At 39.6% G+C, this 24,498-nt stretch overlaps 1 protein-coding gene across 16 annotated transcripts in view; it reads right to left on the bottom strand.

The window, feature by feature from the left end:
- Nucleotides 1-317: 317 nt before the first annotated feature.
- LOC125878605 (transcription factor 4-like) overlaps nucleotides 318-24,498 on the bottom strand; it is a 306,833-nt gene continuing 282,652 nt past the window's right edge. For 6 of the 16 annotated variants that reach the window (XM_049559908.1, XM_049559898.1, XM_049559904.1 and 3 more), the window contains 5 exons: nucleotides 20,253-20,391; nucleotides 13,953-14,121; nucleotides 10,655-10,884; nucleotides 9,629-9,776; nucleotides 318-6,580 (listed from right to left, as the gene is read on the bottom strand). In XM_049559908.1, coding sequence (XP_049415865.1) covers nucleotides 6,532-6,580; nucleotides 9,629-9,776; nucleotides 10,655-10,884; nucleotides 13,953-14,121; nucleotides 20,253-20,391 — 735 coding nt within the window. In that variant the 3' untranslated portion in view covers nucleotides 318-6,531. Of the gene's footprint in view, nucleotides 6,581-9,595; nucleotides 9,777-10,654; nucleotides 10,885-13,952; nucleotides 14,122-20,252; nucleotides 20,392-24,498 lie in introns of all 16 variants that reach the window. The other 10 variants (XM_049559899.1, XM_049559915.1, XM_049559910.1 and 7 more) reach the window with 6 other exon arrangements.

Raw genomic sequence — 24,498 nt, 5'->3', positions numbered from 1 at the left:
CTTGATGTTAATTTTGTCATTTCTTTCGCAGGAATCAATAATACGTTTCTGCAAAAGAAATGCCATGTTAATATCAATACTGGTCATTTGTATAAACTGTTTAAAATGTTTTTAGTTGTTTTGCCTTGGAAAAAAAAAAAAAAAATACAAATTAAATTTAGTATTATAAAAATGTACCACATTTCAAACTTGTTGGTTCTTGCTCGTGTCTGTAGTATACTCAAGTGTATTTGTTCATTTAAATGGGGCTAGCTAACAGAAGAAAAGAGATAAACGCTTCTTGTCTCAAACATTTCTGGGAAAACAAAGGACAGGAGTGGCCATTTTGAATTCAACTCATTATTGCAGTAAAACTGGTACAGAGTAACAGATTACAAAGCTCATGGCACAGTCACTGAAAAAGAGAAATGAGGTGTGTATGTACAACAAGGAGGGAAAAGAAAAAGTTAACATTTTGGCTAATAGAAACATCAGGGGTAACATAAAAATGAAGATACTGTAATTCGGGAGATGACTTGATTATACAACAAAGAGAAAATATGAAATGAAGCATAGCAAAAGTAACATTACGTAAAAAATACATTTAGCACTTACACTGACAGATTCAATCCTAGTGTTTCACCTAGGTCCGATTCAAAGCAGCTGTTCCTTTTGACAAAAAGCTCAATTTTAATGGCAAACACTAAAAAACAAATGACTGAAACTGCCTTGCACACAATCAATCTGATATCTTTTTGGGGAAATAGCTGATAAGATTGTTTGCTGACGACCTGCTTTTTTTTATATTAGTGACACTCCAATCTTTTACAAAATTTTCATATATTAATCTGGAATCAGGTGCTGAGGGTGTTTCATATAATCAACATTTACAACCCATTTTGAAGAAAATAAATGCACAGGAGTCAGAGCCAGCCCAAAGCCACCAGGTAGAACCAAAATGAATTAAATCTGTGAACTCTCTTCGGGTATCTTGGTTAAATTTCTGACATAATTTATGTAAGTAAACAGAAAATTTTTGAAATTTTTTTTTTTTTTGGAAAAAGGTGTGTGTTATGTTATAACCAAATTGTCTTTATTATAAATTTTGAATTTGGAAATGCGTGAACATAATGAAATCAAGAATTTTTAAGGTTACAATATTCTGCATCTTTATAAATTTGCATTTGCACTTTCCCTAAGAATAGCAATTATCACAACAGGCAGTTGTAAAAGCTTGTTTTTCCTCCTTGAAAGTCAAAATAAATTCTTCACAAAAACAAAAAAACAAACAAACAAAAAAAAAGCCCAATGCCGACTCTGACACGAGTGATTTTTTTATGTGGAAGCAAAGACAACAATTTGACTTACACTTCAGATGGTCAGCAACCAAAACCACAAACAGTACTGACCACCACTGACCGAAACCAAAAGTTGGCACCTGGCTACTGTAACTGGACGAATACGACCTCACTAAAAAACAAAACAAGTTCATCATCATCGTCGCCTCTCACTGGCAAGTCCTCACCCCACAGAAACCCCACAGAAAATGTTTTATGACTATTTACACATTTCTCTGCAAAAAATACAATTAAAAATGGTAATGTCATGAGGCATGGAGAATTAAACAAATATCATATATCTTTTATGATTTCTGATTCCTCCCACAAACCCTCAAAAATGTTCCCCCACAGATATAAACATAATGTTGAAAAATTAAAAAAGAAAAAATGATTCTGAACTTTTGACCTCACTACATTTTCAATGTGACACATTTTTTCAACACACACTGAATTTTACTTTTTCATATTTTAACAAAAAAACCGATACAACATATTTCTAAAACACAAAATAACAACAGTCTACATGTAAAAATATAACTTTTACATACACAATTTCAAAATAATGGTAAAGTTTGCCATTTTGTTGCATACAATTTACAAACGTCTGTGTGTTGTTGCCTTGGATAGATAGCAGTGAATGGAGCTGCTGGAACTCCAGTCCCATTTTGTCCTGCGCGGGGTGCCATACTAGTCAGAGGGTGTTGTCATAGCAACAACAGAGAACACAACAAAGTCAGTTGAAAAGTTATAACACTGAGGGGCCTTGCCAACTTCTGCCAGTTCAGTCTTTGAGAAAATAATTCCTCCCCAAGCAAACACTCCTTTGCAACAGAAAATAAAAAAATAACAGAAAATGGCACCCTCCTTATATATCGTATATACTTTTTTGTACATTTATATATAGATTGATTTATTCAAATAGATTCTTTTCCAGTTTCCGTGCCTTCCTGTTGATTGGGTAGGATTTTAACCGCGTCAAAATGACCACCGACAGAGAACAATGCTGTCGGCTAACGAATTGTGTTGTTTTTTGTTTTTGTTTTGTTTTTGTTTTTTTTTACATTTTCTATAATAGACATGTAAACCAGAACAGACAAAGAAAAAGTAATAAGCGAAAAGATTCTTCTTAAAAAAGAGAGAGAGAGAGAGAAAAAAAAGCAAATCTGTTTTACAACATACAACCACACACTTTGTACTGAAGACTACATTGGCTTACGGACAAGCCGATCAAATATTGATAAAAAGCTGATAAGCTATAATACAAGAAGAGACGCATTGTTCACCATGGTAACAGGGCTGGGGCTTGAAACAGGATGGGTTGGGGGTTATGGAGAACTTGGGGAGGGAGGACTGGGATGGGGGCTTGTTTTGCTAAATCAAGCGTCTGTCTCAGTGGCTCAAAGCCAGAACACGTTGTCTACTTACATATAAGCGTACAGTACATTAAATACAGTTTCTTTTTTTTTTTTTTTTATCCAAAAAATACTTTTTTTTCCTTTTTAGCTTTTTTTAAATTCCCAGGTCTGGTAAAAAACCTGACTGCATAGAACCTAACGACTAAGAACAGGTTTCCCTAAGCTTGCATCCTATTAAAAGACCAGGTAAATGTCCTCCTCTGGCAACTCGAATGATATGAACTCTAAAAAGGCACATTGGTAGAAGTGTGAATGTTCAAATTGCATCTGTGGGACCGCTTAGGTGGGACAAGAGGCTGGGAAGAGGGGCTAGGGCTCTGGTGTAGGGCTCATAAGGCTAGGGTCAGCAGAGAAGACAGAACTAGGGCTGGGGATTAAACATAGGCCTGGACAGAGGAGGGTTCAAACTGGAGTGAGGGCAAAAGGGGACTTTCAGATTGACACCACAAAACGATGGACGTTCTTGCAGATATTCCAATTACTTTCACCTATTGCCACAAAGTAGACCTTGATGGATAGCAATGCAATAAGGATTTCTTTCTGATCTATCCGGTCCTGATTCATTTGTTCCAGTTCTCACCTGGTCACGCTCATGACTTTTGTCACTATCAGCCCCACCTTGTCCTGATCCTTCGATTGAACTTCTACCCAAGAAACCTTGGCAAGTCAAAGAACAAGAGGCAGCACTGTCAAATTCTAAAGTAACATATTAGTGCTTGGGCTTGTGGATTGGACTTGCCTCAGATGTTTTGAATTTACATTTATATTGAGCAAACCAAGATGATCAAAATGTCTGAACCCTTCGTCAGGCTGGTGGACTCATGCCAGACTCATGACAAATGACACATTGGTTATATTCTGGGGGCCAAGACTGGCCGCGAGTGCTGCCAGTCTGAAACCCTAAAACCTAGCCTAATCTGGGAGGCATGTAATTTATGATCCAGAGTCTGCTAACATTTGGTCCTCTGGCACAGAAACACCAACTGTGCCATCATTCAGCTGCAAGTATAGCTGATCTAGGTACCTTGGAACAGTCACATTATGACTCCTCTCCACTACTGATGTTTTGGTTTTCCTGTCCCAACTAGTCCAGATAGTGCTCTTAACTAACGAGAACCCAGTGGGACTGCAGACTCCTGATTAGATTTAAGTCTCTTGTCTCTATAATGCTAATCGGCCATTGACTATCGGTGTGACGACACTAAGCCTCTAGGGGCAACGACCAATATTTTGGGAGATGTTTTGGAGCAAGCAGATTTCTTGGCCAAGACTTCATCTTCTATGTACTGGTCTTTTCAGTTAATCTCTATAAACACATATCTGCATATGAATACAGATACATTAAAAAAAAAAGCTTACATAAAGCTAAATTGTTGTCAGAAGACACCCAATGCGTTCTGAAACTGCCTTTTGGCCAATACGTTCTGTCTCTCCACATGGACTGTTTACTGGCTGCTCAAACATATCCCGTCAGTACTACTAGACGGAAGCTGGTATCGGAAGAATGCTTCCATTACCAAAATCTTATCCTGTAGCCTACAGATTCTACATTTATGTGCAGATAGCTGTATACAGAGGTTACTGTGATGCAATGCATTGCACCAGCACCAAGTAGACAGTGTTTGAAATCTTGCCAGACATCACTGCAGCTTCATCAAGCAAAAGATTTCAAGGCCAATTAAAATTTGAACCAGCCAATGGTCCCAACAACAGACACCTCAACTACATCTGACAGCAAAGGTCAATCAGAAAGTCCCCCAAGGTTGGTATTCAGAGCAGAGGATAAGTCTAAGGTTGAGGTTTAGGGTTATGATCAGCCAAATATTAAACCAGGAAATGAAGGAATCCACTGAATCCAACACAGGAATGCTTTGACAACTGCTGCTTGGCCCCCAGAAGAAAATTATACACCTTTCACCCTGATGATTGTTCCCTTGGTTCCCCCATAGCATCATCATTTAGACCTCTAGATTCTCTGTTTCTTCTCCTCTCCCTCAATCTCTAGCTCCTCAGGATGTTAAATCTTTTCTCCTTAACCTTACATGACTTGCAAAACTCTACTCTAGGCCTTCGGGATGTCCGGAGAACTCATTTCAAGTAGAGCCATCGTGATTCAGGGAATGTGCTAAACGTGGAATAGAATTCACTTCAGTGCTCAGCCCGATCCTCTTCCCTCTCATCAGCCATCCATCCATCCAGCATTTCTATCATCTGTCCATCCTCTCAACCACCTGTCCAGAAATCCTTCGATTACGGCAAAGGCTTGGGCACCTTTTTGAACTCTGCTTGCTCTGCCCACGCTGACAAACATTTGACAATGGACTCTGGTTTGGGATGTTTGCTAGAGCTCTTTCTTTCTGTCGTCTCTTGTGCATCTGCACTACAAACCCAAAACAACAATCTCAAATGAAGATGTCGAGAAAAGTCTTTCTTTCCTGCCGCATTTAGAAGTACACTTTTTCATTACTGCATGATTCGTCCTTCATGTTTTTCTTCTGTAATTCCTCTACCTTCAAATTTTAAACACCCCAGTCCATCTGGAGTCACTCACTGATTGATTGATTGATTAACTGATTGATTCCTTAGGTATTCTCTTCCTCCCAGTAGATACACACGGGCTGTTTGGGTACAACTGTCCAGGTGTTTGTATTTGTGATCACACAAAGAAATTAGCAGTTTGTACAATTTTGACACTTGTTAACAAAGTCAACATGGCTATGAGCATAAAACACTAATAAAAATACAGAAACATGTTCAGATTTTTATAACACTGACAATCTACTGTAAATGTTTGCAGGTTAAGAGGGAATGCATTAGAAGGGGAAGAACGAGTTGCCCCTGTTTTTCCTGTTTAGCCCCGTTTCTTTCTAGGCATCTATGATAGTCAAAAAGCGTTTATGAACTAAATTTTTGTTCAAATGACTCGGCATATCAAGCACCTAAAATCTTCATTTTAATTCATACTTTAATATGTGAAAATGTGCGGTTTGTAAGGGGATGTATGAATGGGCAGCTTGCTTCCATGATACTTCCTGGAATTTTCCTGTTCTTTTTGTTGTTTTGTTTGCTTTGCTTCTCCGTGTGTATCTATCTGACTGGTTTGCATCCAAGAGGAGATCAGGCACAGCTTCATCCACAGTGTGGCGTTAGATTGCCATTCAGTCAGAGACGCGCTGAAGCTGCATTCAACAACAGCTGCGCAATGTTGCTTAAAAAAACAAAAAACAGAAAAAAACCTCTTTAAACACTTCGTGATATGTTTTGCGCCGTTCTGAACAACCCTTCCCAACCCATACCCTCCTCACTGCCCGCGTCCAGTTGCACTTTTTTAACAAGTTTTTTTGTCATTTTTTCCTTTTCTCATATATATATACTATATATAGAACCCTTTTGTTCTTTAAAACTGGGAATGCTGATAAAACAAGTAGTACAAGAAGAAGAATTTCTTGGATGATGTGATTCCAAAGACTTTTGTCCATTGCTGTCACTTTGTGTCAAAAGCTCCCACAAACTGCCACTTTGTAGCAGCCATGTTACAGCGGCCATTTAACGTCTCCACAAAGTAGCATCCAGTTCACTTCGGCTGGAGATGCAAAGTGACAAAAGCGACTAATGTGACTCTGCAGTTCGTGTTCTCGACAGAAGAAGGAGACGAAGGTGAAGAGGAGGATCAGAGACAGACGAGAGGAGAGAAAGAGGCCGATCTGATTGGTCGGGCCGAAGATCCAGAGAATCTGATTGGTCAGGCTGAAGCAACGACAGGGTTGATCGATTGCTGGGTTGTCATGGAAACGCCGTCAGAGGAAGTGGTCACTCATCATCTTGATGAACTCTGGCACCTTGGACCTGGAGAGACCAAGAGGAAAAATAAAGGGGGATTAGGAGAGACATGTACACACTGTACACGCACATAAAAAAAATAAAATTAACTGTAAAGCAGTAATACTGGCCCCTAGTGGTAGCAGTATTTACGTCACCCCACAACAATATTGGAAGTAAGGAAATGCTCATAGAGTGTCAAAATAAAAAGAGTTCATGTTCTGGGGAGCATGAACGTTCTCCAAAAATCTATTGGGGCTAAATGTTATCCAGAAATTTGGTATTTCGTTTCTTCAGCCTGATATTGATGCCAGAGGAAAGGCCTGTGCTCACTAAATGAATAGTATTCATCCTCTGGCGACCATGAATATTCATGTTCTGGTCAGTAGTACTTATAAAAGGTGTAGATACAGACGCCTGACGCAAACTCTAAAATATGATGGATGATCTGAAAATGATCAGCCGGAATGCTAACAATGATTGTGATGTAGCGGTGCACTCTAGTACAATGCTACATCACTGCTGTAGGTGGTCACAAGTAAAACAGACCATCCCCAGTTGTAATGGGTGTGGTCTTTACCTCTGTATTAATCTCTATAAACAGATATCTGCATATGTATGCAGAATCTGTAGGCAATGGGACAAAATTTTGGTATCGGAAGCATTCTGGTTTCCGTCTGTAGTAGAAGTATTATGTACCAATCACGTTTGAGTGGCATGTAAACATGCAATGGTAATGCAGCTATTTCTAGCTTTATATCTCATCCTTTTAAAAAATGTATATGCATCTGCATATGCACATATCTGCCCGCAGATATTGGCCAAAATGACCAGCGCATGGAAAAAGAAGTTTCGGCTCCGATATCCGCTGGCTACACCGGATCTCCCGAGGTATTGGCCATTGCCCCAGATGCTTATTGTCATCAGACAAAAGCAGACGTGTTCCGAGATGTCCGTTCGACTTTGTGCCTAGATATAATTATCATGCGTGTGGCTTCATTCACTAAAAGATCTGTATGTATTTAATAATGGGTCCTGTTTTATTCAGGACTCTTCCTTGCAGCAAGCAACTCATAATAACCCCTTAAAATCTGGGTGTTTTTGGTCCTTTTCCTTGTACTTAAAACTTGACAAGGTTGTTAATGTGCTGGGCAACGTTCACCTGCACAAACCGGCAGTGTATAAATAACAAAGAAACGACATTACTTCAATTCTTTCACTGTAAAGCTTCTGGAGATAAGAAACTGTTAGGGCACTCCTGCTCCTTATCAAGGACCTTTGGTACCGTATGACCTCAGAACATTAGGAAGTAAGGTAGTGAACCTGTTCCATGATTCAACATGCAAACAAAGAAAACAAAGTTGTAGAGCAAAGAGCAACGACAAACATACACAGTCACACATTAAAATCACACTTACTGCCAATCTGTTGTTAAAATGTACCCAGACCAGACAGAAACTCAAGTTCTGGCCTCTGTTTTTTCGCCAGCTGAAATATCAGCTCTGCCAGACATTAACTGTCAGGAACCGAACGACGCATTTCTCCAAATTCATTCAAATAATGGTAGAAATTTGACATAAATGGCATTTGGTCTGCATGTTGTCTGTGTAAGTTTTAGCCTTTTTTCCTGCATTAGGGTGAGAGTAGAAAAGTAATATGTGAATTCTGTTTGTTCGGTTTAAAGTCACAAGACAAAAACAAAAATCAATCATCAGAGAATTTAAAGTTTGGAATGGTTACCACTGAGCAAACTGGTTTAAAACTGGTGTGTTAACTTAAAGGGACAGTTCACCCCAAATCAAAATACAATTTTTTTCGTCTTACCTGTAGTGCTATTTATCAGTCTAGATTATTTTGGCATGAGTTGCTGAATGTTGGAGCTATCAATCATAGAGGTGTCTGCCTTCTCTCCAGTAAAATGGAACTAGATGGCACTCGGCTTGTGGCACTCAAAGTGCCAAAAAATTAATTTGAAACACTCAATAGCAACGTCTCTTTCCAGAAATCATGACCTGGATACTCAAAATAATCCACAGACCTTGTTTTTAACAGTTTTCATGTAGGAACTATTTTCTTTCTACCAAACTAGAAGCGAGATGTTTACATCTTGCATGAGCCTCTCGTCCAAGAGTAGATGCACACTTCCTTCCGCGTGGTGATACGGTTGGCAGGTGTAGTTTGGTAGAAAGAAAATAGTTCCTCCATGAAACTGCAAGCAACAAAGTCTGTGGATTATCTTAAATAACCAGGTCATGATTTCTCCAAAGAGACACTGCTGTTGAGCTTTTCAAACGTATTTTCATGGCACTTGGAGCGACACAAGCTGAGTGCCATCTAGTTCTATTATATCGAAAAAAAGACAGACGTCTCTACGGCCGATATCTCCAACACTCTGCAACTCACAGCAAAACAATCTAATCTAATAAACAGCACTACAGGTATGAGGAAAAACAGGTCTTTTGATTTTGGGGTGAACTGTCCCTTTAAACCTGTATGTAATCATTAACATCTGATTGAATGAATAAGTAACTTTTAATTTCAAAGATGAACATTACATAAGAAGTCTTGATTTCTTTACCAACATTGTACTGACCGGCTTAGTGTACCTATAGCCAATAAAACTAATCAATACATATTTTGGTTTGAAGATATAAAGAGAATGTGGATAAACTGACTGTTTCTCTTAAATCATATTTTTTGTTACAGTTGCTATAATTCTAATCTGCAGGAAACAAATGGTTAAAAGGTACACAGAGGCCACGTTAATCATATCAGACAACTGATGGCTGAATGACAACTTGTCCATATTTGAGGCAGCTTTCGATGTTGAAAGCATTACACTTTTCCAATTTTTTCATGGGAGCCAAAACTTATTTTCAATGGAGGCATGTTTAGTTTGCCACGTATTTTAAATTTCATGGCAAGTGATTTGTAAAATGTTTGCTTGAAGTTTCTGGATTGGTTTCTGGTTTCTGAATTCCAATTCTTTGGTTTGAGTTAAAGGTACAACAGCAGATTAGTTTATAAGTGAAATCTTCTGACCATCAGGGGGGAGGAGATGTTGCTGCGTTTTACATTTGTCCCAAGGGGTTCGACCCGTCGCCCATGGCGGCGGCGGCGTGGTGTGCGGCGGCCAGTGAGAGGGGAGCCCCGTCCGATGACACGGTGACCTTCTCCTCCTCGCGACGCTTCAGACAGGCCGCCTTGGGGTTCAGGTTTCGCTCTGGACAGAAGGAGAGAGTGGAGAGGTTATTATGATTTCTGGTGTTTTATATCTGTAAAAATGTTTCCACACTTTGTTTTATGTCTCTGTGTGCGTTTTTTTTTTTAGAGAGGTATTTCTTTTTGCTGAGTCACTAAGTCAGCAGTGAGACTGAAGGCAAAAACTTCAGCCAGGTTGAACACAATCAACAGGTGCCACTGCTGCCCTCTCCTGGAGCTCTCAGAGCACTACATGGGTTGCAAATTCAGGTTGACCTCTTGAACCCAGATTTCCACCTTAAATTTCCCCTTAAGTAGTTTTTAAGTTAGAAAATAGGAACATTTTAGATTTTTTAACTAGAAATTACAAATTTAAAATATTACTTGCTTTATCTTTTATGATCCCAATGTCACTGCAGCCACAATTGCTTACAGCATACAAAATAGAACTGAATAGGTAAATCACACATTTTCTCCATGTTTGTATATTTATAAATTATCACGCTGTATTGCAGACTAAACTAATGTTTTTTTTTTTGTTTTTTTTTAAATTTCAAAGACCAGAATAATGTCTACAATCAAAAAAAGTTCAAAGAACAGTGGTCATCTTTGTTATTCTGTCCTTTCCTTGATTAAATTAACACAAATTAACCTAAAATCAAATGACCACAAACCAGATTTTGGTCAGTAGAATCATTAATTATCCAGGTTCATAACTTTGTATAATGTTTAAATATAAAGTGGCCTTATAGTTTCTTCATTTTGTCCATAAATAAATAAACAAATAAGTATAAAATCATTCTATAAGATGTAGATAAAAACAAACTAAGCTGATGCAGTATCTGTGGTTTATACATTTAGTTACTGAGGTCAAAGGTCACGTGTTTATATGAAACTGACCTCGGACTTGTTGCTCCAGACTGAGGATGACGGCCACGGCCTGATGCAGGATCAGTAACTTGGTCTGAGGTTTGTCGCTCTTCAGGTGCAGCTGCACCATCCTGCCCAGCTCCTTGAACGCTTCGTTGATGTCGCGGACGCGCAGACGCTCCCGCGCATTGTTGGCCATCCTCCGTTCCCTCTCTCTCTCCATCTTCTGCTCCGGAGATAGGTCCTCATCGTCATTGTTGCTACGGTGACCAAGGGAAGAGGAAGCAGGGGAATAAGGGTAGGAGAGGAGGAGGGAGAGGAGGATTTGAGGAGAAAGGCTCAGTTTATATTTCAGTGTGGAGGCTCATATAAATACAAACCTGCAGTATGGCGTTTGTTGCTGACCTTTACAAGATGATTCATTACGTGACCAAATAACAAGGAACAAGGGTTTGGGAACAAACATCATGTGCTGCATTCTGGGTATTTTTAAAGTCTGCCACAGTTATCAGCAGCAGTTGTTTGTTTACACAGTGATGTTGGTGAGTTCACTGAAAATACAATGTGAAAAACAAGAAAAAGAAGATACACTTCTAGACAAACAGGTGGAGGATGAAAAACATGATGTACGATCACATTAAGAAGTTGTTTGAGGAAATAACTGAAACTTTATGTATTTTGTTTAGTGCAGAATTTAGAATAAGGAATCATCCTTTGAAGTCCCTTGTCTTCCTGTAATTTAAATCTCTTCCTGAGCAACATCCTTGTATTTTTAAGTGAGAGACTTCCTTGTTCTTCTTTTTTATTCTGTGTGAAATTTAAAAATGAATTTAAGCCACCAGAAGAGCAAGAACTCATCAAATGTGCTGCTATGATGTCAGCTGCAGGTATGTACTGATATTTCCTCTTGAGCACTGTATTTTTAGCCCATATTTTGTTTGCATTTTGGCAAATTGGCACCAATAAAAGTATGCCAAATTAGCTATTATCAGGTCCTGTTTGCCATGTACCCATGGAATGTAAAGGCAACTATCACTGTATTGCTTTGGTACTGAAGAAAACTTAAAACATGATGATTCTCAGGCAAGATAAAAAAAACCCCTCAGCATTCAGAGGAAGGATTAAAGTAAAAAAAAAAGACTCAAAGAGAGCCCTCCTGGGGGCCTGGGAGATGAGGCCAGCTCACCTGCAGGCATACATCATAACCACACATCAACAGTGTTTGTGTATTTTCACTGCGTGAGGGGGAAGACAAAATTTACCACTGCAGGTATAAAGGTCCAGTGTGTAGGATTTAGGGGGGTATATTGGCATAAAAGTTATATAAAATTCATAAATTGAGCATAACGTTAGTTCACGTAGTACACAATGTCAGCTGATCTCAAACAGCTCAATCAACTGATGGAGCAGCTGATCGATGGAGGGGAGTCAGCTAATAGATCACATGATTCCTTTCTATATAACCAATTGGCGAATCTCATTCAGGGCGCCCTATTTAAACTGCTCTGGTCTGCCTACTGTTGCTGCTTCCTGCTTCCTACTTTGCAACCTGCCTCCACCCCAGCTCCTCCTTTTCATGCTGTGTCTCACTTATCAATGTCATTTCTGTTTGTCACTGATGCTGCTCTGTTCTGTTCCCGGGGGGTCTCTGCTGTTGATCTCCCTGCCTTAGGCTTTCAATGTATGCGCATGGAAGGGCAGGAGGTGTGCTCTCTCTGCCTCAGGCTTTCCGTGTTTGCACGTCGAAGGGCAGACAGGTGTGCTCTCTCTGCCTTAGGCTCTCCATCTAGGCGCGTGGAAGGGCAGAGAGGCCGCCAAATATAATACTGCAAATGGAAATAAAGTTTTCTTTGATTAAGTGTTCCTGAGTGAAGTATGTTTTTTTCCTAGTGTATGATCACTTGAAACTAAGAATTGTTGTGTTTTCGTTACCTTAGAATGAGGCCTTTATATTTACATAGAGAGCACGTCCTCTGCCACAGAATCTGCCATGTTGTTTCTAAAGTAGCCCGGAACCGACAAACCAAGCACTGGCTCTAGAAAGGGCCACTTGCATTTTTGCATAGGCCACCATAGTTGTTGAGTTTCAGTTGGGTGTACTGTTGCAACCTGACACTATTTGACACTTAATTCTAGACACTTGACCTTTATAAGATAAGGTGTAAGATAAGCAGCTGCCAACAAGTTCGCTGGCTCACATAACGATATGTTCCCAAACCCTGCAACACAGCACAGGCAACATTTTTTATCATCTTAAAACCATTTGCATCATCATCATCATCATCATGACCGCCACTGTCATGTACTATACATTGTCTGGGTCTGGGTTTCAGAAGTTTCTGATTTGAGTCATCCTCCAGGTGAAAAACATTGTTGGAGGGGTGAAGGCTGCTCAGCTACATCCAGGATGGGAAATCAACACCATGACCAAAATCAGCACTTTTGATTTTTTACTTGAAACGTATCTGGATTCATATAATGAGAAGGTTTCAAACGTTTTTGTCCTTTAAATTATATTAAAACCTTTTTTTACGGCTTCCAGTTTCTCAACAACAGAAAGAAAATTCATCTTCAGTGTCTCTGTTGGTGTTGATTCCCCAGCTCTGAATGTCAGACAGCACTCCTTTGAGAATACTGACAGTGGGCTCTACTCTGTTGTGTGAGAAACAGTTAAAACCAGGCCCAAGACCATGGAGAGACTGACGGGATCAACTGGGAGCTGCATGTCAACCAGGAACCTCTCTTTGGCTTTATGTTACTTTCATGTCTCAGAAAGATCAACGTGTTAAAAGAGAGAGATACCTGGTCAACGCAGACAAGAGGTCTCTGTATTAACGGATGTATTTAGCTGCTTCTCATCACACTTGGTCACTTCATCAAAGTCCAGAGGCTGGTTCCCAAAACACTCACAGCGTGCAGTCCTTCCTTGTGTCCCCTCCCCCTATCTTTATGACTTATTAGAGCATCTGACCTCAGCTGAACATTGATTTGTAGTGGCTGGCCAGTGGTGGAAGACGTAACTATGGCACACTCTAAGAATACTCCATGAGATGTTAAAGTCATGCCACATGATCAAATATGTAAATCTCTCAAGATTTCTCCAGAAAATGACGACTTTTCTTGGTTTCCTATCCAGAGATAAAAGAGCCAAAAACTTTGTACAAAATCCCATTCAACATCCTGACCACTTCCTGTTTCCTGGAGAGCTTTGTCTATCAACAGCACTTTGAACAAGGAAGGTCTCTGAGCATGTGGGTGTTTTAGGACAACGCGTATCCCAGCCCAGCTGAGGGGTTTGATGGAAGCAGACGTCTGAGAGGTGGCTAACCTAGATCTTAACCTCTCAATTGATTTAAGGTCCTTGCTGTCTACGTCCTCCTTCTTCGGATCCAGGGATTTCGTGTCCTGCAGGAGGTTCTCGTCCCCCTCGTCCTCAGACTTGATCTCAGAGCTGACGGAGGAGGTGCTCTGGCCCTGGAGGCCTCCGGACAGAGCTGCTGGAGGAATGGGGGGAGAAAAGAGAGGAGGGGTTAGAAGGTGTACATGGATAAATGAAATAAATGACTACTTGTCATTATGTGGTCTGACTCTGACACTGTCTGTCACTTTCTAAAATAATTCAACTTTGCCAACCACTTCATGTAAAATTGACTTAAACTGACTTGAAATACTCTGCAGTCAACCCCAGAAAAGTTTTTTAATGATTGTAAAGGCACCATGACACATCTTAAGTTGTTTTCAGAGTTAAAGTCCCACTTCAAACATGTTATTAATATTTTATTTAACACTGTTAACCCACATAAAAAAAAAAACTTTAAAAAGGGAGTGGAGGCAGATCCACTCTTTCTCCCTCATTGAAAAAATTTTGGTTCTGGCCTTGTGCCCCACCCACCACTGCTGCTTCTGCTAGGTTAACCAGTGAAAGAACAGTGCACATCAAAACCGCTAGCATTAGCATTAGCATTAGCATTAGAGGAAACAGAGAGATTCAGTCATACATATTTGAGCCTCAGTCAGACCAAGGCTGTGTTGGGAATTACATACTAACATACTTTTCATATTAAGTATGATGTAAAATCGAGTTCAGTCACACTCGATAGTTTGTGGGTTTTGTGTATGCGAGAATTTACACTTGTTTTCATTTGTTTATGTTGTTTGTTAGCTTGTTAGCTAACAAACGGGAAGTGGCTGACACTGTGTTGGTGGGGGTGAAACATACAACAATGTTACAATGTTACAGTGTGTTCATATTGTCACACTGTTATTACACATAACATGTATATATACACATCTGTGCTATCTTTTGAAGATTGTGAAACTTAGCTTGCAGTATACAGTAATGAAGATACACCTGGCTTCTCCCCAATATCCCTTGTTTCGCTGCATTATGCTAATGATATGGAAAGCCCCACCCCCCCAAATAGATGGGATTGGTTCATTAGGTTTGTGATGTATGAAACCCTGGCTGTCTGAATCCGTATTTTTGAGACTGTCACTGGTACACTGCAGTTCAAAAGCAGATATTCTCAGTCATGGCGTTAACAGCTTGTTTCACTCATGATATGTATTGTAACATAAAAGACACTGTATGGACATGATAAAAATGTTAACTTGATTTTCACTGGAGGGGGTCTTTAAAGAGACAAGTTTACACCAGGTGGTGATAATTCAAGACATGTTCATGAGAGCTGAAAATGTTTCAAGTTGAGTGAAAAATCCACAACCATCCTGCACAGTCACAGTCTTGGTCATTGCTTTGAACGTTTCTAATAGCCTTTGACAACCCTGACAAGTGAGTGCCTGTGGTGGTTAGAGTGATTACTGTGCTCCCTAAGCACAGCAGGCCAAAGTAGTGTGACGTTTTTAGACAATTGAAAAAGGTCTTGGGAGGAGGTGGATGGATGGGGCAACAGTAGTGAAGGTTGTCGATGTTGATATTTCCTACTTAATTCACACTTTTGGCTTCAAGGAGCAGTAACAAAAACACAAATAAAAATCTACCTTATTTAAACTGATTAGATGGTGTGTGAGCATTATGTTGCGTTAGTGTTTTTATGAATATCTGAGCTTCTTAGTTGCAATTCCAAGTCAGACATATCAATAACTTGACAACAGCATCTTCTACTAAGCATAAGAACCGACTGTGGCTCAAAGGTAGATCCCCAACTGCTCCGGTCTGCATGTCTAAGTATCCTTGGGCAAGATACTGAACCCCAAATTGCTCCCAATGGCTGTTCCATCGGTGTGCAAGTGGGCATGAATGGTTAGTGAGTATCAGGTGGCACCTTGTATGGTAGCCTTGACCACCAGTGTGTGAATGTGTGTAAATGGATGAATGTGACAGGTAGTGTAAAGGCGATACAATCAATTCAGCTTATTAAAAAGAAGCTACACACTTTTCTGTGTCTGTGTCACAACTGTGAGTACAATTAAATTATAAAACAGCGGTTATTTTGATTAAACGCCGAGTTTAGTGAAGCAGTTGTTAAAAGGATGTGAGGGTTTCCTGCTCTTCTTAGTGTGAACGCAGCATTAGGCCCATCTGACCACAGCTAATTCACCAGTCAACCTTCAAGGCGGCAGCAGGGGAGAGTTGTGGTGCAAACGTAAAGCCTCTGTACCCTCTATCTGCCTCCCTCCTCAGCTGAACACAGCAGTCTTTATTTGACGCCTGTATGGATCCGTCACTGGGACGCTGCCAACTTCTCAGTCAACACAAAACACTGTGCTCTGTTCCCACACACACACACATGTACACACACACACACACACACACACACACACACACACACACACACACACACGACCAACTGTCGGCCATTTTGAATCTCCGTCTGCCTGACTGGAGGCATTTTGTGTGCAGCTTTGAGTGACGGCCTGTGTTTGGTTTGTGTCTGCGTCTCTTTCCATACAATTGCTGTGTGTTTGGGGCATAAATAGCTGCATTTAAAAACGGTGAAAAGTGACTTTGTGCGTACGAATGTCTGATTGAACCCAGACAGACACAAACTGGCACTGGAGGAGACTTGAGGTGGGGAGAGGGCAACTTATTAACGGTCTGAATCTGAGTCTTAATTGCTGTGGTCTAATCTGGTTTCTGTCTGAAGTTTAAAAGGACACTTTACCCCAAAATAATAAATACATATTTTTCCAAACATAATGGCATTCGGCTCCTGGTGCTCAAAGCGCCAAAAAAAAAAAAAAAAATCACATTTAAAGACCTCAACAGCAATGTCTCTTTCCACAAACCCTGACCCGGTTACTCCAACATCAAATATATTCGAGAGAATGCAGTCGTCTCTGACATGTCCAACACTCGGCAACTAACAAACAAAAGGCAACTGTTTTTGATTTTTGGCTCAACTATCCGTTAAGAGCCTGAGGTCACTGCAGGTGGTTCAGTCATGTTTTTCAGTTTTACATGCACATTGGTCTAATGTTAATAAATAAATTTCAGTTTTAATCGATGCTGATTTTCCACTTCCTCCTAAACTTCCAACACATTATTTCCTGGCTGTCTCTGCAGCTGTGTCCGAGTGCCAAACCTCATACAAACTCCAGGCCGATTTTAAGACAGAAGTGTGTTCACTCTGTAAAAGTGACAACAGCGGGAGGGCTAAATAGAAAATAGGGGACAAACAGAAAAAGTACAGTAATAGACACTCTGACAGCCAATAGATTACTAATGGATGAATAGATATCGGTAAGAGTCAAAAACCTAATAGGGGGAGCACTTTTGTTTGATTTTTCCTTATTATCTGTTAATTTTATTTTGTATTTACTCATTCTCATTCTTCCCAAGCAAATGTTAACCGTATCATTTTGACAATTTGTTGATGAATAATGAGTTATTCATGAATTTAATTGTGATTGTTCAATGAACTTCTGTCTGGGAAGGACATGTGAATAATGTGAACTTAGAAGTATACAGGGATTGAACTGTATGGACTTGGGAGTGCAGGGGTTTGGATAGTATATACTACGGATGTTCTTGGCAACTAATTTCCCTGTCAACTAAACGAAAATTTTAATTAAGACTAGTCGATGAGTCTAAAAAAAGAAAACAGTCAAAATTTAGCACAATTTATTGTTAAGTATTTGAAACACTGTCCCAAAAATATAGTGTGCATTAAGAGCCCTGCGCTGTATGAATGTGAACATGACGGCAACTCAGCCAAAAGTTAACCACTAAAATAAATGAATAGCCTTTGAAATGTGGGGCATGTTGTACCTTGCAGATTATCCAACAAAAATAATAGCAGTTCACTTTAAAGTTAATAGAACAACATCTAAATTATAATTAAATCAGTTAACATCCAAATGCTTGAGTTGAATGTGGTTGCACATTGCTCCAGTCGAGTGATTATACACCAGTTTTTTCTGACGCAGCCTACATGCTACCTTGTTTTTTTTTCTAGATCACAGTAATGCCAAACCGTTCTGGTTTTGCGCAAGGACATCTCTCATATTTCCCACCGTGCTGTTTTAAAACTCCAGTCTACTCTAGCGTTACCACAGGGAGGGTGACTGCTGTCTGACGGCTCTGTAGCCCCCACTAGTGGCAGGCGGCTGCATGACAGTTAAGCGGCCTTGACCATGAATAAAACACTAATTTGTTTAACCGACTAATATTTCTGGTGCTGACGAGCGAGGGGGGGGGAGATGTTTAATCATTAAAGCGACTAATCACGCACATATCTAGTATATACATGTTTGTAATTAGCCACTTTTTTTTATTATTTCTGATATAATATTTGCTACCTTGTTAAAGGGTTTGTGTATGAGTCAATCAAATCAGATAAAACCTAAACCATAGTTGAGTTTTTGACTGTAAAAGTCAATAAAAAATACCTGAAATGTGTTTTAATACTGTTGTTTACGCAGCCATGCAATGTTATGGAGGAATGCCAAAGATTTAGAGTCACATTTTCAGGGGCTTTAAAATATTCGGTGTATAGTTGTGGAACAGCTGCAGGAAGACTGCGGAAAAACAACACCAATATGAAATCTTTTGGCTTTCCAAAGTCACAGTTTGCTTGACATGTGTTGGCACACAAGTTGCATCATTTCCTCCAAATGTTAAAGTACATTCAATTCTAGTTCACTAACTAAAAAAATGAGAAGCGGAGTCTCAAAGGAAATGACGTCCATATTGGAGGAACTAGCCCTTTAAGTTACGTCTGTAATATATGAATTTACTTATATGTAGTAAAATAAAATAAATCCTCAAACCTGCTCTAAAGAGATAGAACCAGTTTGAGTATAAAATATATAAATGTAATATAAATATAAACAAACACTAATAAAAAATGAATCTTCACTGTTTGTAATTATTATGAAACAGAGAGGGAGACAGGAGGAAACCACAGCTCTGCTACTGAGTTTGAAGTGTTTGCTGCCAAAACCATTTTAATACCCTCTATTTACAGCCTCAACACACACCCTCAGTATGTGTGTGTGTGTTTGCGCGTGCACGTGTGTGAACGGATGTGGGAGTGAGGAACAACTTCTGCCTGAGAGTGTGTATGTGTTTCTCTCTCTCTCACCTCATTACACACTTGGCTCTGGCTGCCGCTGGCTGAACTTTGCTGCCAGCAGACTCATTTTCAGCCTTTAAAAACGAGCTCAGGGCTAATTTGCTCCACAGCGCGCTCATATACACTTCTCCTGCTCCATATTCATATCACACGTACTGTATATTTATTTACCCCTCCTCGTTAGGCGTTTTGCCACTCGGGCGGTGAAGTCGAAGGCTTGCCAGCTGAGATGTGACTCCACGTGCTTGTGAAGTGCCTGATCCCCGTTTTGGGATACTTTCCTCATCAACACCTTCTTCTTCTTTTATTTGTTTTCACTTTCATCTGTAACTCTTTTCCTTTTCTGTCATTTCTCTTTCATCTACATTAATTTCCTACTCTCCCTTTGTCATTTTATTATAATGCATCTGTAATTCTTTTGTTGTTCATCTTTCATTTTTTGGTCATCCTTTATTCTTGCTCTTCCCTTTCAGTTTTGTCTGTCTTGAGATTATCTGCTTCCTCCTTCTCATCTTCAGAGTATGTCTTTCCTCTTTCTCTTTATTTACCTCCATGTCATTGTCCTCTCTTCCTTCTTCCGCCTGTTTTCTTCGTACTTGTCACTACATTTTTTTTTATTTCAGGACTTGTTTTTCCTCTTAATCTTCTTCTGTAAATTCACTTTTTCTTTTCTCCCCCTTTCATGTTCCTTTTCATCTCCTCTTTTGCACCCTTTTTATTACTTTTTCTTTCATTATCATTATATTATGTAGTGTTGGAAACGTGTGGTGTGTTGTATGTGTGCACAAGTGCACGATGGGATACCAGCCTCTCTCTGTGTGGAAACGCACACGCATGACCAAAAACAATAGATGCTGATGCAGTTTGTCCATCAGCGACTCTGGACACGTGTACACATTTACTTTTTTCGTGTGTAAAGTGACGCAAATACTAAAAAATGTGACGCATTAATCAGAAAATGTCTATAAGAATTAACTAACAAGATCAGAAGGACGGCACATCCTAACTGTGTCCCACAGATTTGGTGATAGCGGTACACTGTCGGATGCTCAGTGTAAGTAAGGGTTGTTTCAAAGCATGGCGAGTCTTACCGCGGTATGGGTCGGGCTGGTTGAGGTCCGGCGAGGTGGCCGATTGAACGGGCAGCTGAGGCCCTGGCACCTGACCCGCCATCGAGTGTCCACCGCGCAAACCGCCCACGCCGCTGCCGTCTTCTCTGTGCGAGCCCACCTGGAAAACAGAGAGAAAAAAGATGGTGAGAGTTTTTATTTAAACAAACAGCTGCTGTGATTCTTTCTGCAGTCGATACAAACACAACACTGAGTCAAGTCCTAACTTCTAAAGTCCAGATGTAGTCTGAGCCTGTTTTAAGTTTCTGATGGTTTGGCTCTATAATCCCTTGGACTCATGTTAGGGTTGTGTTTCATGACAATACTGTCTTTGACCGTGTCATTTAAAGATGAAATATATATAAATATACTTTCTTCTTTTATATGAGAGCTAATGAAAAATGCCACCATGACTACTTTGTCAATTTACTTTGGTCATTAGTTATTCCTCATGAGCCAATAACCCTCTGTCTATAAGGTGTATTCGTCTGCCTCTCAGTACTGTCTAACTTCTCGACCCTGTCTGTGGCTCAGCCCAGAGTCCACTGGTTCTTTCCTAAAGGGGAGATAAAGAGGGTAAAACCTTAACTAATAGATATAAAGATCAAAGTGTGCTTGTTAATTACTTATATTAAGATAATTACTATTATTTAATTTTAGGTTTGAATATGCAAAAAAGATCATCTAATTAATAATGCATTAATTTGCACACATTTCCTGAACAGAAATCTGACTTTTGGATGAAGTCAGGTTCAAAATTCTTGTTTTGTTTTGTCGACATATTACAGTCTTTTTTTTCTCTCTTTTTTTTTTTTTTTTACACAGGGAATTTTGAATATCTCTTTTTATTACTCTATAATTTAGAAAATACTATCATCCCCCATAAAAAATAAGTAAATAATAAATTAAAAAATAAATAAAAAATCAAATTTTGCCGTGTTTTAGGAACAAAGTGTTTAATAAATCTGGCTATGAATAATATATGAAGACACCCCTATGTAATAACCTTCAGAATATAGATAGGAATAATACTGGGAAGTTTGGTGCCTGTAAATGCTACTTAGGTGGAGATTTCTGGCTCCGAGTATGACAAAAAACTCATTTTGAGCTTTAAAGATATGTGGTGTAAGCGTTAAAAAAATAATTTAACTTCTAGATATCACCACACAACTTTTCCAGCTGTTTTTTTTTTTTTTGTATAAGTTTTCTGAAATGTTTTCTGTTAAATGTGCAAATGAGTCATTATATAATAAAATATGTTCTTTTTGTACAAGCTTCAAGAACAGAAATTCAAACTAAAATCAACACCTAAACATGTATTTTGGACGTTTTCTTTCGTGTAGAAAACAGACTTGTTGAAATGTTACTCAAACAGGAGAAAATTTGTTAGGGACTATTTTCAGCTGTGGACAGACACACACATTTGGTGCTCTCGAGAGTATTTCTGGCAACAGGGCCGTGTATGTGGGATTAATTCAAAAATAAACTAGCCTACAGTCTATGTCTTAATTGTAAAGAAATAACATGTCACCCAAATTTCCAATACTAACTGCAACTACCTTTGTATTTTGAACAGGTCTGTACTGTGGTTGATCTGATGATTTTAAATTGTTAACTTAAATTAGTTTAACTGACTAGAATTTTATCTTTGTGTAGGCACTGTGCCCATAAATAAACAAACAAACAAGAAAACATGAATCAGACTGTGGCAAAGTTTGATTTTGTGCTATATAAAAAAATAATGTATAAATCTGGATTTGACTGTTGGAGTACCCTCGACAGTGGTATGTTATTTTAATTTTTTTTTATAATGCCATTAAGTCCTTACAATACTTCTATTTTTCATTAAATTTTGTCCCGTTTCTCTTTTTCCATTGTGAAAATTATTAAATGATTGTATGATTTGATTGTCTTATTCCTTATACTTTGTTTTCCAGATGTTATTGTTGCTTACTGCACTTTTAGCCAACAGCGTTATGTGACTTGAAACAAGTGCAGCTAATTATTGTTGTATGTTGAAATGTGAGAACAACAAAAGGAGAGGAAGAAAAATGTCACTCTTCAAGATCACAAAACAACTGGACTCATGAGATGGTCATAAAAACTTACAGTAGAAAATAAATCAAAATATGAAACTGACATTTCTCCTTTCTTTCTTTCTTTCTTTGATATTTCTTCATCCACCAGATGTTGTAGTTCTGTAACTGGCCTGTTGAGGGCATCCTCTGCCTTTCTAAGACACTGAAGATCTCATCCGTCTCTCTCTCACACACTTTTACACACACACACACACACACACACACACACACACACACACACACACACACACACACACACACACACTCCATCCCGCCCAATGTTTTTTACCTCCATTTTTCCAGTACAGTACAACTCAGGTGGGCAAACTGTGCTGTGCTCCTGCAGACAGCGTGTGCTCGTGTGTATCTGCGGTGTGTCTCAGCCCAGGTTCATATCTGCATGTCTGACATGTATATTTACACTTTTTTCCCCCTCTCTTTTTGGAGCTGGAGTGTGTCGTTGTGTTTTTCATGTGTGTTTTCGGGGAAATACTGTAGGGGTGCATGTGTGTGTGTCTGTGTGCTTGGCTGAATCCTATCCATCTGTCTGCCGCACACATGCACACACGCATACAAGCACACACACACGCACACACACAAACACATGTACACACGACAGCACAACAACTGACAATTATCTTAATGCCCATATGTTTAATTGTGGGATTTCTAATTCCCAGAGCACCGAGCAGCTTCCAGCAGGGACTCACTGTTTTGGCACGAGATGGGCTCTCTTCATGTGTGTGTGTGTGTGTGTGTGCGCGCGCGCGTGTTTGTGTGTGTGTGTGTGTGTGTGTGTGTGTGTGTGTGTGTGTGATGCCAGCTTTCTCGTGGCATCCTGCGGTTCAGGATACTCTCTCTCTCTCCCCACCCTCCTTTCCCTGAGCTTTTCACTTTGAACATATCAGCAGGACAGGGGCTTGATATGAATCATGATAAATATTTATTTGTGTGAAGTACTACAGTGTATACATGTTGTGTAAAAGTTTTAACGCTAAGCTGACTGGCGGTGTGGACCCAGTGTGGAGGGTCTTTAACAGTGTGATAATCAGACTAAATTCGTTTCATTTCAATTCACTATTCAGCCTGACTTCGTGCTTTCTGTTTGGGAGGAGGAGAGGGCCGGGTCGGGTTATTCTGCTCTGACCAATGGGCTTACAGATAACTCAACCACACTGATCAAAAAAATGCTGATTTATTAGTAATTGTTTTTTTTTTAATAAATCATCTTGTAACAACTGCACTGGCTCTGGCACTGAAAATGACAACGCCATTTTTCTAGAGCAGGATCGGAAATATCTTTTCCACTCCATGCATTCTTTCTCCTTATCAAAACCTGTCGCCTTCATTTCCCATGATGCAGCTTGACCACTGACAGTTCAGTGGGATGCTGCCTCCAAATGGAACTGGATGCTGCCTTCAAATGTGATATTCTGGGGCAACACTGCCAGGCAACTGCAATAGACACAAGCGAAAAGCTAGCGAGCAGGTAATGTAATGCAGAAACTGCAAAGGCAATACTGACAGAGTAAAAAGATGAGGCTGTTGGGACATTTTACTTCCGCATATTATATAATTACTAAGAACATGTTTATATGAATAAAATTACAATATATTGATCAATCATCCATCTAAAAATCAATGGTCATGGTCTCCGCCATTTCTGAAAGCATCAATCACAACTTGTGAACTTGGAGCTTTAAAAAAATGTTTCAACTATTTGGCCATGAATTCCACAAGGGGGCATCATTCATATGAACTATTCTTGTGAACATGATCACCATGACCCCATCTGAAAGCAGCAGGAGATTTGTGTGTGGTGTGTGTCATGCTATTAGCGGCTAATGTAGCCTCGAGCTGCTAGCCTCTAGCAGAGATGAGAAGTGGGATTCAGAGGTCTGCTAAGCTCAATTCTAGAGGCAGAGATAAGTTTCACTAGAAACTGATTTTTTATGTATTTGAATTGTAATTGCTCAACTTCAATAATAAGGATGTTCCAGCATTCTCTGACCACTGACTTATATGACCGGCCCCAAAAAGACATATATCACTGTTCTAATGGTCACAGTTTTAAACTCGTCCTCAAGGTCATGAAACATGCAGAGTTAGGCTCAAAAACCACCTGGTCAGGTTTATGAAAAAACATCATG

The sequence above is a fragment of the Epinephelus fuscoguttatus genome, linkage group LG18 (genome assembly GCF_011397635.1).
Source record: "Epinephelus fuscoguttatus linkage group LG18, E.fuscoguttatus.final_Chr_v1".
Taxonomy (NCBI): domain Eukaryota; kingdom Metazoa; phylum Chordata; class Actinopteri; order Perciformes; family Serranidae; genus Epinephelus; species Epinephelus fuscoguttatus.
This window is presented reverse-complemented; position numbering and strand designations above follow the sequence as displayed.